Source organism: Colletotrichum karsti (genome assembly GCF_011947395.1).
Source record: "Colletotrichum karsti strain CkLH20 chromosome Unknown Scaffold33, whole genome shotgun sequence".
Lineage (NCBI taxonomy): Eukaryota > Fungi > Ascomycota > Sordariomycetes > Glomerellales > Glomerellaceae > Colletotrichum > Colletotrichum karsti.
In genome coordinates, this window is record NW_024065933.1 from 533,578 (window position 1) to 547,653 (window position 14,076).

The 14,076-nt window shown below is 54.7% G+C and overlaps 3 protein-coding genes across 3 annotated transcripts; all 3 read left to right on the top strand.

Moving 5' to 3' along the window:
- Positions 1-4,314: 4,314 nt before the first annotated feature.
- Positions 4,315-6,178, top strand: CkaCkLH20_09403 (duf300 domain-containing protein; the record flags this gene model as incomplete). The annotated part of the gene is made up of 3 exons (XM_038892118.1): positions 4,315-4,354; positions 4,439-5,022; positions 5,072-6,178. 3 exons carry the CDS (start codon positions 4,315-4,317, stop codon positions 6,176-6,178), a joined length of 1,731 nt encoding a protein of 576 aa, XP_038742701.1.
- Positions 6,179-6,633: 455 nt separating this feature from the next.
- Positions 6,634-7,371, top strand: CkaCkLH20_09404 (uncharacterized protein; the record flags this gene model as incomplete). The annotated part of the gene is made up of 1 exon (XM_038892119.1): positions 6,634-7,371. The coding sequence occupies one exon, from the start codon at positions 6,634-6,636 to the stop codon at positions 7,369-7,371; it is 738 nt and encodes a 245-aa protein (XP_038742702.1).
- Positions 7,372-8,244: 873 nt separating this feature from the next.
- CkaCkLH20_09405 (uncharacterized protein) lies at positions 8,245-13,449 on the top strand (the record flags this gene model as incomplete). The annotated part of the gene is made up of 4 exons (XM_038892120.1): positions 8,245-9,739; positions 10,678-11,528; positions 11,587-11,932; positions 12,047-13,449. The coding sequence occupies 4 exons, from the start codon at positions 8,245-8,247 to the stop codon at positions 13,447-13,449; spliced, it is 4,095 nt and encodes a 1,364-aa protein (XP_038742703.1).
- Positions 13,450-14,076: the final 627 nt, after the last annotated feature.

Consider the following 14,076-nt stretch of genomic DNA (forward strand, 5'->3'; position numbering starts at 1 on the left):
TCCCGACACAAACTTTCGGTCTTGCATTGCGCTTTTGAGATACCAAGGTGGCGTTTCGATTTTATTTCACAGAACACGACAGAGCAGGGCATTGGATGAGAAGCCCTGGCTGCACCACTGGGCACGGGGGGCCCTCGGCAGAGCTCGACGACACCTGCAGCAACATAGCATGAGTATCAGGCCACTGGGTCACAGACACGAACACACGTCGCATGGGGAACACGAGGGCGCCGATCAGCGGCTGCTATAATTTCGATTCGTTATATTCCTTCGGGTTCCCGGAATTCGACAACGTTTCCAGCGCGCAACACGAAACCGAGGGACTGGTCGATACTATAAAGCAGCGCCCGGCCATCATAGACGGATGGGTTCTCTATCTCGTCATAAGATTCGACCGTTGGTCAACAGGTATAATGACGGATGGCAACTGTATATACACGAGCTGAACGTGGCAGAAGTCAACCACGAGAGATTGGATGGACGAGATTGGTTACAGGTGGTAACAATTGACACCATTAAGCCTTCACAGGACACAGTTCATGGATGACGACGATACAGCGACACGTAATTTGTCACCAAGGGGCGGGGAGGGTGGCACAAGGGTCGAGCTGAGATGTCGTGAGCACACGCCGTGTAGCCACGAGGTCTCAAGCAGCGACAATGTCGGCGGAGTTTGCATAATAATCGCTGGAGTCACCGGTCAAACAATAGAAAAGTTTTCCTAGTAGGAGCGAGAATCATAATCACACAATCAACGCGGACGAAATGTTTCAAGACGGTGCCCCTGTATCCTGATCGTGTGCGACCGACCAACTTCAAGTTCGCCTCCAAGCGACGCCGCCGTCGCTTTGGAAATCTTTGCTTAGTCCCGATCTGGGCCGTGGCCGTGGGAGAGTAGTCAGGAAAAGGCGACTTTTTTTCATGTAGTCCGATGCGATGCCGATCGTTGCGCACCGACTTCCGTAGCCCGGCGCGTATTCGATACGGCATAACACGGGGATGACCGTTGCAGTCAGCAAGCAGGCCCAACATCCGATATCGAACGGGGAAAGGATGGGATTCTTTTGGTTTCGGCTGGTGATCACGCAGGATCGCGGGAAAATCCCATGATTTGACGGATGTGCATAGTCATCCATCTTTCGGAGAATCAATGTACTAAAGGTAGTAGACGGTTCGGCTGGGAGGATCGGGGCCGGCACGGAGATGGATGGTGTGGGTGTGTTTTTGGACGACGATCGCTCTTTTGGTTTGTTTCGTGTTTTTTTTCTTGGTGTCGGGTTGGGCGGTGATGTCATGTGTAATCTCGCAGAGATTTAGTCGGACTGGGGTTTGGGTTTTGGGGTGATGATCTGATGTTGTTTCCCGTTTCTCTCGTATTTTTGTGGATGATCTGATTTGTTTGATGTGGCTTGAATGCGATCTCTCTTATGTTCTTTTGCCCTCTCGACGGGAGGAGGATGGGATTTTGGAACGGAGATATCTAGATGGGAGTTTGAGTTCTGCATTCTTGGGGTGTTTGGGGGAGGAATGTTGGGATTTCCTTGTGTCATCTCCTTCCCTCCCTCCTTTGCTTTTTTTCTTTCTTGAGGTAGTCGTTATCAGTGAAGTTATCGAACCTTCTGCACTGGTGCGCTGGATCCAGCTAACGACGGGATCGCCTCCCCCCGTTTCTCTCGTCGTGAACACGAAGCTTGGGCCTTGGGGGACGTGAGTTTGACGATCTATCTAAGATGACGCGATTGCGGTAAAAAGGAGAGAGACTACGGGTAGTGTAAGTGTGTGTGAAGTGTAGAGGCTGGACTAGCGGCTCGCTCGCGTCTGACTGCGTTAGTTAAGGTTTTTGCGTTAGATCAGGAGGTCGGGTTCTATAGCCGCTTCAGTGAAGACGGCGTCGATAGTGTTTCTCCGAGAAAATGATTCCTCGCCGGTGGTCTTGTGGGATTAGTGATGGTGTTGTCGGCTGGTAACTTTTGTGAGATGTGCTGTGCATGAGATTTGAGGTGTGACGAGAGGGAGAGACATTGGGGGAGAAGAGAAGGATGGAGGCATGTTTCGAAACGAGATGGTGGCGCGTTTCGGGATTGATTGATGCGAGACCTCTGTGTAATGACCCAATACAGTGAAATCATTCAAGGGAGGTGTTTTCTCATGTTTGTGGCCGTTGGTTTGGTTGGCCTTTGGAATGGCAAGCTTCCGCGCGTTTGCGATTGGGGGTTACCGCCTTTCGTATTGAGATACGGGATGAGGGGCGGGCTGTGCTGGGCGTACCTAGGTAAGCTTTTTGTCGCCGGGTGAGGTTGGTGAGGTGTGTGGCTGAGGCGGCCGGTAAATGTGGGAATAGCTTCAGATTCCGCCTTATGGTTGTGGGGCGGGAAGTGGGAGAGGATGGATGTTGGTGCCGGAAATAGAGAGGGCTTGGCACCGACCAGACGTGCGTCCCGATGATGCTGACGATGCATTTTACAGCGTCTGCGTATGCCGCGGCTGCTTGCTGAAGGAACAGGCTTGAGTTTGCTGCTGCAGCGACATAGTCGGGATAGCCGCCTGTCAAAAAAGATCGTGTTCGTCTCATCAGACGTTGGCGTTTGATCATCCTCCTTGTCCGAAGTTTTGCTCGATGAGGGTTTTGGTATCCGTGATGGTCGTCAGTGGTGCGGAAAGGCTGTGGCGCTGCATCCAAAGCCAGAGGCCGCGGCTGGAATCATTCGGGGATTTTTCTCTGCCTGATCCAATATGATCATCCCGAATCTTTCGCATGCAGCCTCGAATTCATTAAAAAATTCCGGTCCACGGATGGCGGGAAGGGTGAGGGTGAGGGAGGGAGCCGTGGGAGGGACCCCTTGTCTTGCTACCCCAGGGCCTTATTTGATTTCCAAATAAGACGGCCCGCAGGTGTGCGAATACGTACGCGTTCCTCGCAAAATGTCTGCGATACCTAGGTAACGACCGTCGTAACGTGTTGTTGGCTCGAGTAGAAAGCCTAGATGTGGCAGAGCTTCTGGACTACTGCGCGATGATGCAGCGTTAATGCAGCTGAAGATGGGACGATGAGGCAATGAACTGACGGCGGTGATGACAGACTGTTGGAGGCGCCTTCATGTGAAGGGGAATCCCCTGAAGGATTTGTTGCTGTCACCGCCGTGGAAAGGGTCTCGCTGCTGAGCGGACGGCGTCTCGTCAGCGGCCCTGCAATCTTAGCGCGCCGACTTAGCGACCCTTGGCACAGCCACTCGACAAACGGGCAGCAACAGGCCAGCTCCTCCCCCTGTTCCATTGCTCCTGCTGGGCAGAATGCTGATTGCTGGATGGAATTCACCCAACGACGGGACGACGACGGGACCCTAGGTTCTCTTCTCTTTCACCCCGGAATCCTACCTCACTCCTACCTGACCTGGACCATCTACTCCTGGTTCGGTGGATTACTACTGGTCGCTTGTGTCTCGCCTTTCCCCTCCGCTTTCGCATTCCTCTTGCTCTGTCACTCTTCTCTCTTCCTCTCATACTTTTTCTTTTTGTCTTGGCTGTCAGCTTTCGCGACCGTTGCTGGCCTTGCTTGTTCTCTTGGGTGCGTATTCAGTTCCTTTCTTCGACCTCGACCGACGACAATACGTCGTCCCTCTTCAACTCTCGCCCCCTTTTTTCCCGACACTTTAAATATTCTTTTCGGTGCGGCTTCGACACGATACGATACGACAAGCAGCCGGGAGAAGAAAAAGAAGGGCTTCCGCGAACGAAAACGACCCGACGATTGTAATTGCGCACACCCCCGACGGCCGGTAATTTTTTGTGGAATCTTGCAAGAGGAGGATCGACCTGCGACATTGTTTGGGACCTGGGCGACCTCACACGACACACAAGCGAACGAACTGCGACTCGTACTCGAAAGCAAAGCTGGGCAAGACGGAGAAAAAAGAACGAAGGGAAGGGAGAGAAGTCCAGGAGACACACCCAAACAAAAGAGGAGGAATAACTTCATTTGGAAATTTCACTCTATTCTTTTTTTCCCCCCTCCTCCCCCCTCCTCGGCTCTCGTCGTTCGTCCGACCTACGTCCCTTGTTCTGCGACCGCGCCGCGCGACCTCACACCGAACAAAAAAAGGACCACGAGCTGAGCGCGAACAAGCTCCGCCAAGACCTGGCACCCGCTCTGTTCCTGCATCCCACCAGTCTTGGCGATCGTTAAATCCAGCCCACCAACCCTTCCACTGCCGTCATACACCGAGAACGTCACCTCCAAACTGTCGCCGTTTTCTTTTTGGTCTTGTCTTCCCATTTCCAAGGGCCCGTCTCCCAAAAGGGCGCTGAACCGTCAAGATGAATCTGACGTGTAATTCAACCCTCGAGGACATGAGGAGTACGTCATCCTGCTAACCCTCCCAAACCGATCCCACACCCCGGCCTCCCGAGCAAGCTAACAATGTCTCTTCCGTGTTCCCAGTCCTCCCCGGCTCCGAGAAACTCATCGTCGGCCCGTTGACCTTCCACGACCTCGCCCTCGTCATCGCCGGATCATGTAGCATCATCGCCATCTCCCTGTCCCTCTACCTCGTCTTCATGCACGCCAACAACTACACGAAACCACGAGAGCAACGCCAGATCATCCGAATCCTGTTCATGATCCCCGTCTACGCCGCCTCCTCTTTCCTCCAGCTCTACTACTACTGGCATGCCGTCTACTTCCAGGTCATGAGTGATTGCTACGAGGCCTTCGCCATCGCATCCTTCTTCTCGCTCATGTGCCATTACCTTGCACCCGACCTACACTCCCAGAAGGAGTACTTCCGCAACTTGCAGCCCATCAAGCCCTGGGTCTGGCCCCTTAACTGGTTTGCCAAGTGCTGCGGTGGTGCGAGGGGCCCGTGGCGCACGCCCAAGAGCGGTTTGACCTGGTTCAACATCAACTGGATTGGAATCTACCACTATGTCTTCATCCGTGTCGCAATGACCGTCACCGCCGTTGTAACGCAGTACTTCCACCGCTACTGCGAGAGCTCCAACAACCCGGTCTTTGGTCACATCTGGGTATGTCCTCCTTCTGAGACCCCTCAGGAACAGAGCCTAATGAATCCAGGTCATCTCAATCAACTGTGTGGCTGTCACAATTGCCATGTACTGCGTCATCCAGTTTTACGTCCAACTTCGCGAAGCTCTCGCGCCGCACTCACCCTTCCTCAAAGTACTCGCCATCAAACTCGTCGTCTTCTTCTCCTTCTGGCAGGTGACGTGTATCTCCGTCGCCACGTCTACTCTTGACTTGGTTCACCCGAACGAAGTCCTCGCCTACCCCGATATCAAAGTCGGCATCCCCGCACTTTTACTATGCTTCGAGATGGCTCTCTTCGCCCTCCTGCATCTCTGGGCCTTCCCATGGAGACCATACGCCCCCGGCGCAAAGCCCACCTACTACCCGAACCCCGATACCCGTGACATCAACGGCCCACAGCGCGAGAACGAGCACTCTCCCCCATCTGGCGGCTGGCTTGGCCTGGGCGCCATCGCAAACGCCCTTAACCTTTGGGACTTCGTGAAGGCTTTCGGTCGCGGCATGCGCTGGCTCCTCTGCGGTGTCAAGCGCCGCAAGGAAGACTCCAGCTACAAGACCGCCGCCAACTTGGATATGGACGACTTCGACAAGGGTGACACGACCTACCGCCCCGGCGCAAAGAGTACCGAGCACCTCCCTATCGCCCACGAGTTCCGCCGCAGCACCTTCCTCCAGCCTTCGAGGCCACCTCCGCGCCCCGCCCGCGCCGACAACGAGAGTGACAGCCTCATTGCACATGCTCAGCCGCACGCTCATGATATGTCACCTCCACGCCGCCCTGTGCACCCGCACTCTCCGATGTCGCCTATCTCACCCTACCAAGACAAGAGTTATGAAGCGGCCGGCATGGTGCCGGCATATCATCCGGGGGCGTATCACCCCCAGCGCGACGCCGACGCCGAGTGGGAACGCACAGCTCTAGCCCCGGCCCCGGGAGCCAGCACGAGTCCCGTAGCTACGAGTCCCGTGGCTAGTGGACCTCGGGACCTTACGCAGCAGCGGGTAGGAGATGCTCTTTGGGGTCCTCGCTCCGCCCCTGAGAGTCCCGTTCTACCGCAGTCCGACCAAATGCCGGCATACGGCAACGGAAATCATGGATACAACCCTAATGCCGGGCCCGGACAGGCTTTATGAGAAGAGAAAGCGAATCTCAGCGGGTAATCTCGCACATGTGTTACCGCGACAAAACAAGGGTTTTGTATCATAGGAGGGATGAATTTGGTGTTTTTGCATGGGATGGCGTTATTTTAACGAGATACCACATCATTTAGCTGATTGGGAACGATATTACAAATTTCATGAAGTTGACCTACCTGTTTTCAAGCTTTCGTGTGATCGTGTCTTTGAAAAAGAACAAGTGAGGTTGAAAATAAGCGGTGCCGCACGCGACTGAGGTGGTGAAAGACCGAGATGGAAACCCCGTCATGCTCCGCGTTTTCTGTGGAGGGGCCCCACTCTTGCCGATTTTGCCCTCCGTCAAATCAGGCAACTTTTGACCAACGACATCGCATCGACCAAAAGACACCTCAAATCCCCCAAAACTTTTCCAAAAAGGAACAAACAATCCCTAGTCACCAGATGCAATAACCATGGAAGAACTCCCGATCCGGCCTTCGGGCCTCTTCTGGCAGGACGACTTCATCACGGCGGAGCACGAGGCGGAGCTGATCCAGATTTTCCGCGAGGAGCTCGAGTGGCCCGAACGCAGCGGCGGCAGGCTGTCGCTGCACTACGGCTACACGTTCGACTACAAGACGTTCGGCGTGGACCCGGACGTGCCGTACAAGCCGTTCCCGGAGTGGCTGCGGCCGCTCGTCCCAGAGTACGAGGGGCGGGACCCGGAGCAGGTGTGTCTGCAGTATTACCCGCCGGGCGCGGGGATCCCGCCGCACGTGGATACGCATTCGGCGTATGACCAGCTGTACGCGTTGAGTTTGGGGGCGGGTGTTTTGATGCAGTTTTCGAGGGTGAGGGAGGGAGCCGAGGAGAGGAGTGATGGTGACGGAGGGAAGGAGGGCCAGGGTGAGGGAGGGAAGGAGGAGAAGGAGACGGTGGAGGTGGACCTCACGCCGCGGAGCATGCTCCGGATGTCCGGGGACGCGAGGCTGCACTGGACGCACGGGATCAGGAAGCGCAAGACGGACGCGCTGCCGGACGGGACGGTCAGGCGGAGGGGGGACCGGTGGAGTATCACGTACCGGTGGGTGCGGGAGCCGGCGGTCTGCGAGTGCGGGGATGTGAGGCTTTGTGATACCGCGCAGAGCAGGGCCGGGGTGGAGAGGGTTTTGCGGTGGAAGAAGGGGGATGCGGGTGAGGGGAAGGAGTGAGTGAGGGATTTGCGAGGGAGCGAAGCTGGTTTACGATGAAGTATGGTTCGTTGATGATGATATTCGGCGACTCATTTCACGGGCGACGACCTCGACGCGCCCGAGCAGATGTTGGTATGGCCGGGTGCGAGGATCCGCTCTAGCTCGAGTGGCCACAACGAGAATCACTTGAGAGGCAGTAGGAGGTGGCATGGCGGCCACGTGACAACGCTGCCACCGCTCGCGACTTCATCGCATTTGAGGATGCGCCGAGTATCGTCGGCTGCCTTACTAACATGTCGCCTGGATGAAGTTCCTGGCAAGGCCGTCTGGTGGAAGGCTTGCGGATTTGTCGTCGCAAGATCCGTGGATTTCGAGTCTTGGGTTGAGGCGACGTCGTTCGCACCTTCCCCTTCCTCTTCCCTTGAGCTGGTGTCTCATTTTCTATACAAATCAAAGCCACTGTTCAATTTACTTCTTTTCTTTTTTCTTTGGTGTTGATCTGGCTGGTCATTCAGAGCTCCTTCCATCGTCCCAAGATTTGCGCTTTAGATGGTTCATCAAGGTTCATCTCACTTCCGGGTGGCCCTGGATCAAGCTCGACCTCGCCCGCACCCTGCTAACAAAGCAGGTGGTATAAAAGCACCCTGACCCACGAGTGACTCACGGTCTTCCATCGTTTATCTGCCTGGATAAAGCCATCTCCGAATCACGAAAGGACTTTTTCATTTTTTCCCCCTTCCTTGGTCAGACTTTTATTTGTCACGTGGTTGATTTCTCCGACGAGGCGCCATCTGTGACACCAAATACTTCTTCCCCGCCACCCCCGTCCTGCCGGCCTCATTACGCTCCACACCTTCCATCTTGACAGACGACAACCACAACAACGACACGATGGATAGCAAATGGAAAAGATACTCGCGGCGACCATTCTACCTTGCGCGCCCGTTGAAGCTGACGGCGTTCCCACTGAACGTCTACCGAAAGATCACTCAACACCTCTTCGCACTCTACGAGAAGGATCTTGCCGTCGGCTATGACAAGGATGAATATCACGAGGAGTGGTACCAGACTGTCAAGTTTCACCGCTTCGATCTCTGGAGAGAGATCCTGAACTTTGCATACACATCTGGGTGCTGGTATGATGTGGTTGTGACTGAGATCTACAAGATGGACGTCAAGCACAACCGCGGCTCGGCTCTCTTGCTCTCGGCGAAGAAAAACAACGTGAGCGGCGTCCGCTATTCTCTGGACGCAGGTGCCGATGCCAACCAAGAGGATTTCACCGAGTTCAGGCTCGAACACCCCCTTGACGACGACTATTCTTTCGACTACACCAGGAGATCGAGCATCCTCATTCCCGACATGACCGCCCTCCATTGGGCTGCCTTGAACCGAAACGATCACATCATGGAGCTGTTGCTGTCTCGCGGAGCCGACGTGACGCTGCGCCCGCGCCTCACCTCAGTGGGCGAGGGCGACGACCATCTTTGCATGTCACTTCGGGCGACTTTGGCTCCGTTCTATTCCCAACTGCAGAAGCTTCCCTACCATGCCAGAGGGCGCATGTACAGAATTCTCCGACTGGGCGCCAACCCTCTCTACTATGCGTTGGTCAACGTCCAGTGCCCGACATTGAGCAAGGGAAAGAGCGCCCTCGAAGCCACCACGCTTCTCGTCCGGAAGAAAACCGACCTCAACACGCACCTCGCCGCGCGACTCCACGCCCTCCACCAAGCGTGCGGCGCCAGAGACGTCGAGACAGCGCGGTACCTCCTGAGGTTATCCAACTCAAACCCCGACGTCCGCGATGCTTACGACAACACGCCGCTCCACCACGTCGCCGAGTGCCGCAACGGCAGCGAGGATGATGCAAGACCAATCATTCAACTGCTGATGCACTATAAAGCTGACATTGACGCTACAAACGCCGGCGGCAGAACCCCCCTGCAAGCGTGCTTACACTTCCATCGCAACATTGATGTGGCCGTTCGGTTGCTCGAAGCTGGCGCCACGCCTTTCCCAGGCATTTACAATCTTCCTGGAAGATTCCCCACGGAGGAAAAAGACAGGATTAAGGAGGCCCTAGTCTCTCAAGGCTGGACGGAGGAGATGGTTCCTGCGGCGTCTGCCTCTCGGGCAGTCTTGGAAGAGAAAGAGAAGCAGGCGCTTCAACGTTGGATGTACAAGCTGGTGATGAAGAACACAGTCGGTGACCACCTGGCTTTCGGTAAGAAGAAGCAGAATGACCCGGTTGATTTTGCCTTTGAGAATCCTTATTCCTACTATTATTCCGACTCCTCTGACTCCGATACCGAGTCGGATGAGCTGGATGAGCTGGACGAGCTGGACGAGCCGGAGGATTGGGATTGCTTCTGGGATACTTGTAGTTAGAGACGTGCTAGGTAGCCTCTGGTTGTTACGCAACCCTCTTAGGAAGAAACAGACTTTTCCCCTTCAGATCATAATTCACCGAATGCCATGTGCCGGCAATTCTGCAGCATCCCGGTGACGTCCCCAGCGGCCCAAGCGAGCGGGCGATGGCATGAAATTCGGGACAAATCAGTAAAACTCCAAACGCACGATTCTGTCGACGAGCCGCCACACGGCCCACACCTTCTGACAGTCCTTGTTGTTTGAAGAAGCCCGAAAACGGGACAACGGTTCTGATTTGGTCTCCAAGGTGGTTTATGTCTGGGTCCTTCTGGTTCCTGCTCCTTAGGCCCCCGTACCCTCGCCAACATGCTGGCAAATTCCTTAGACCACCTTGAAACAGCGTGACCTAACGGATAGCTGTGAGGTGCCTTTATTGCCAAAGGTGGGTTTCTTTGTCAATGACCTGGAGCCTGTCGTCTTTGCCAGGTATCGTGCGCTTTTTCCTCCGCTCTCTCTCAACTTCTAGGTTGCTCCTTCCTTGAAACCCATTTGTCCCTGCCTTCACTCTCGTCTTCTCCGACTTTGCTCGTCTTTCTTCTTCACTCCCATCTCATTCCATTCTCAGCTCCTATTTTAATTCCCCTTCACTCACTCTCGTCTTCCTCCACTCCCGTCTTATTCCACTCCCAACTTCCATCTTTCGCTTTCTCAAATCGCCTTCCGTTTGGGAACGAACGATATTTTGCTCTTCAGGCAACATCTCGCGCCAAACGACTGTCCAGGCTTCGCCAAGGTGAGTATTTTTCATTTCGCCCAGACTTCTAGCACAAGCGCTAATCCATCACGGGCACAGCAGTTTTCAACACCGTCGCCGTTACCGTTGGCCTTCCGTCACTCTGAGATATTCGTCTCGATCTGCTCTTCATTGTTTGAGGGCCTTGGGTCAGACAGTCACAGCATCCTCGCCGCTCACCCCTCACCGTGACACCGTCAAGAACACCGCAAGTCCTGCCCCGGTCAAGGACGCAACCTCCACGCCTGCCTCCACCATGGCGTCAGCCGCAGATGCCGGAGGAGGCGACGGGCACCACAAGAAGGGTGTCGTTGTTGTCGGAAGAAAGGAGGCGTTTGCCTCTCGCGAACGTCACCTCGACCTCCGAACTGCCACCCTTTTGCTGTCCAACAGCAACTCGATCAACCCCCTCCACGGAACGAGCATCAAACGAAGGGAGATGACCGATATAACCGACAAGATCGAGCCTCAGAAGACAGCAGAGTCCAAAGCATATCTGCTTCGTGCGCACCGAGCCACAGACGCTCTCAACAGCATCATCATCATCAAGGATGAAGTCGCGGCACTGCTCCCCGCAGCCTCCACCAGTCCAGAGGGCAACGCTAGTTCGTTCATCCTGACTTCGAACCCTCGGTACGATGATCACATGCCGAAGTCCAGGAAGGAAGTTGAAGTCCAAGGACTCCCTTACCCAGCCTTGCAAGTCAGACTGCCTTCGACAAAGACAACGAACGATTTTCTAGTCAGGGTCAGGAGGCCCTTGGGAGTTCCAACCCTTTGGAAGGACTATCTCTCTGGAGCTTGGAAAGTCGCCCATGACGTTGAAAACACCCAGACTCCCATAGGAGAGCGTGGCGCCCCGGACCAATTTGGGGAGCACAGCGAGAATGTGCTGAGTATTCTCAACCAGTACCACAAGAAGGACATCGATAACGACGAGAGAGCCGCCTGGTTGACCATTCTCACGAACTACGTCTATCACTTTTCGATTGACAAGATCACCTCTCGTGTCTTGAACGGCAGCAAGAAGCGCAATTTTTTTCGAGTCCATGACCAAGACTGTACAGGAGCTCGATGTCATTTCCTCGGCGAACTTTGGTCATCTCTGTTCTGCATTTCCCTTCCGCCAAGGCGGACAGACGAATCCCGATGACATGCTCCAGGAAAGCTTGCTCTCGATCACGCAGACCACGGTCTTGCAGGAAATCATCTCTCGTGCACATGATCGCCGAGATGCTCTGATGGGCATCTCCCCTCAGTTCGCGACTGAAGCTGCCAGCTATTTCAATGCCTGCAGCGACTGGCAGACGAGCCCCATCAACAACACGGCAGATGCCCGCCAATTCTGGTACAGCCCTTCTGGAAGACTCGAATTCCACCGGATCCTGTCATCGCTGTTGTACTTCATTGAGCGTTTGTCTGAGAAACTGTCAGACAGACGGGGGGAACTTATGGCGTCGTTGACTACATTTGGGACGACAAAGCGGACGGTGGGGAACCGCGCAAATTGGAGCGACATGAAGTGAGCAAAGAAGAAGCAGCCCACGGCCGCCGCAGACGCCGCTACCATTCTTTCAGCAACGCAGAGAATTGATCATGATCTCCAGAGTTTCGAGACACTCAATCAGAAATTGCAGCTCGCGATATCCGACTTATGCCGCCTCAGGAAGCATTTCCCTGAGGTCATGAAGTCGCACCTGTACTGGATTTCCACAATGCTTCGTCCGCAGTCGACCTATAAGCCTTCTGCTGGATACAAGTCAACTGAAAGCAACAACCGCCTGAAATTGCAGGCCGACATCGCTCAAGGCTCTTCAACTCTTTGGCAGCATGCCGCCTCCTTTAGCCCTCCAGCTCCAGTTGCCGGCACCCAGCCCAGGACGCCCGATCGCGAGGCCGAAGCTCCCCAGACTCCGTACACTCCCTTTGCGAGATTAGGTATCTCGAGCGATGATTCATCCTCGGATTCTGATGACGACGAGCTCTCTAGGGAGCTGCTGACTTCAGCGTCTGTGGACAAATACGATTTGGCATTGTCACAGTGGTTGGGACTTGTCTGCAGATTCACCGAAAGCATCAACATTCTTGCAGAAACGCACAGAGAAACCATCAATCTTGACTCATCCAAGATACAGCGGTTGATCGTCGAACCTCTCTTCCTGGACAGAGAGATGACGCCGATCCCGCAGTTCTTGGAGAGCTTTGCCTGTCGTGATGGAAACCCTCTTTCCAGTGAGGATCGGCGCAGCATTGCCTACTTCTTCGAAGAGATAAGGAAGTGCCCACCACCGGACAAGTTCCCCGGAACCTGGCACGCGGAAACGCAGGCTCTATGCTTGCACGCACTCGCCAAGATACCAGTGGATCAGATTGTTGACGAGAGGGAGACAGCAGAGTCTCACCATCATCACGAACTGGAGCTCCCGAGCCAGGAGATCCTCAACTTTTTCAAGGAGTTGTCTCACATTGTGCCCGTCAATAAACGGTGTTGCCCTGTGTGCACCTACGTGATGCAGTACGTCGAGAACTTAGACAACCAGAACTTCTTGTTCTCAGGTGCACATTCGGACTGGGCTGCGACAACACTGCCTTCTTGGACGCCCAAGCGCATGTTCAACGCAATCTACAACGCGGTCATGAAAGAGCTCCAGATCCGCTTCGAGCAGATCGTCCTGGTGAACAATTGTGCTCGATCTGGCGACAGCGGAGGAACTCGAAGTGTTCAGTCATCTAGCACTGACGACAAGACGCAGAGCCCTACCCAGCAGCATGTCAAAGACCGGGATTCGCGTAAAAATCCTGGTTTGCTGCAGCTAAACCCTGCGACGGTCCTCCCGGCAACTGAGCAGGCAGCCCCGACTTCGCCTAAGCGCTCGGCAGCCGAGCGGAACGAGCCGGAGTCTCCGTCAAAGAGACGTCATCTTGATTAATGAACTTGTCGGTCTACAACTACGAGAATCCGACAGAGCCGGCGCCAAGTGCCACCGACCGCCGACCGCCGATGTATCAACTCGTCGGCCAGCCTTTTCGATCTTTGAGGAGATCTTGTCTTCGGGATCGACAGACTGCTGGCTGGGGGGTGGTAGGGGATGTGCGGCTCTGATTGTGGGGGGAGGGGGATGTGGGTGGCTGTAAAAAAGGAATGAAAACGGGGGGAAAAAAAAAAACTTGTAAAATAGTGAAAATCGGCAAAAACACGGGATAGACTTTTGGCTTCTAATTGCGCGGGGAAAAGAAAGAGACATATTTTCTGCTACTTGCGACTTGCTGGATGCGCCCCTCGATTTGCTTGCAAACCCAAATTCGACACAGGATTAATAGCAGTGGGTAAAGAATAGGTGATACACAAATTCTCTCCTGGGGAAACAAGTGGTTCCAACTTGGTGATCAAGTTCGTCCCGCTCGCAGTGGGCGCGCCCATTTAGTGTGCCTTCGACGAGCTCGGAATCTGCTCGTCAAGCACATGCTCTACGGCGTGCAGGGCCTTCGCAGTCCTCCCTTGTCGTCGTATTCTTCATCGTCTCGCTCGTCAGTCCTTGTTGTTGGTCCTTTTCGGT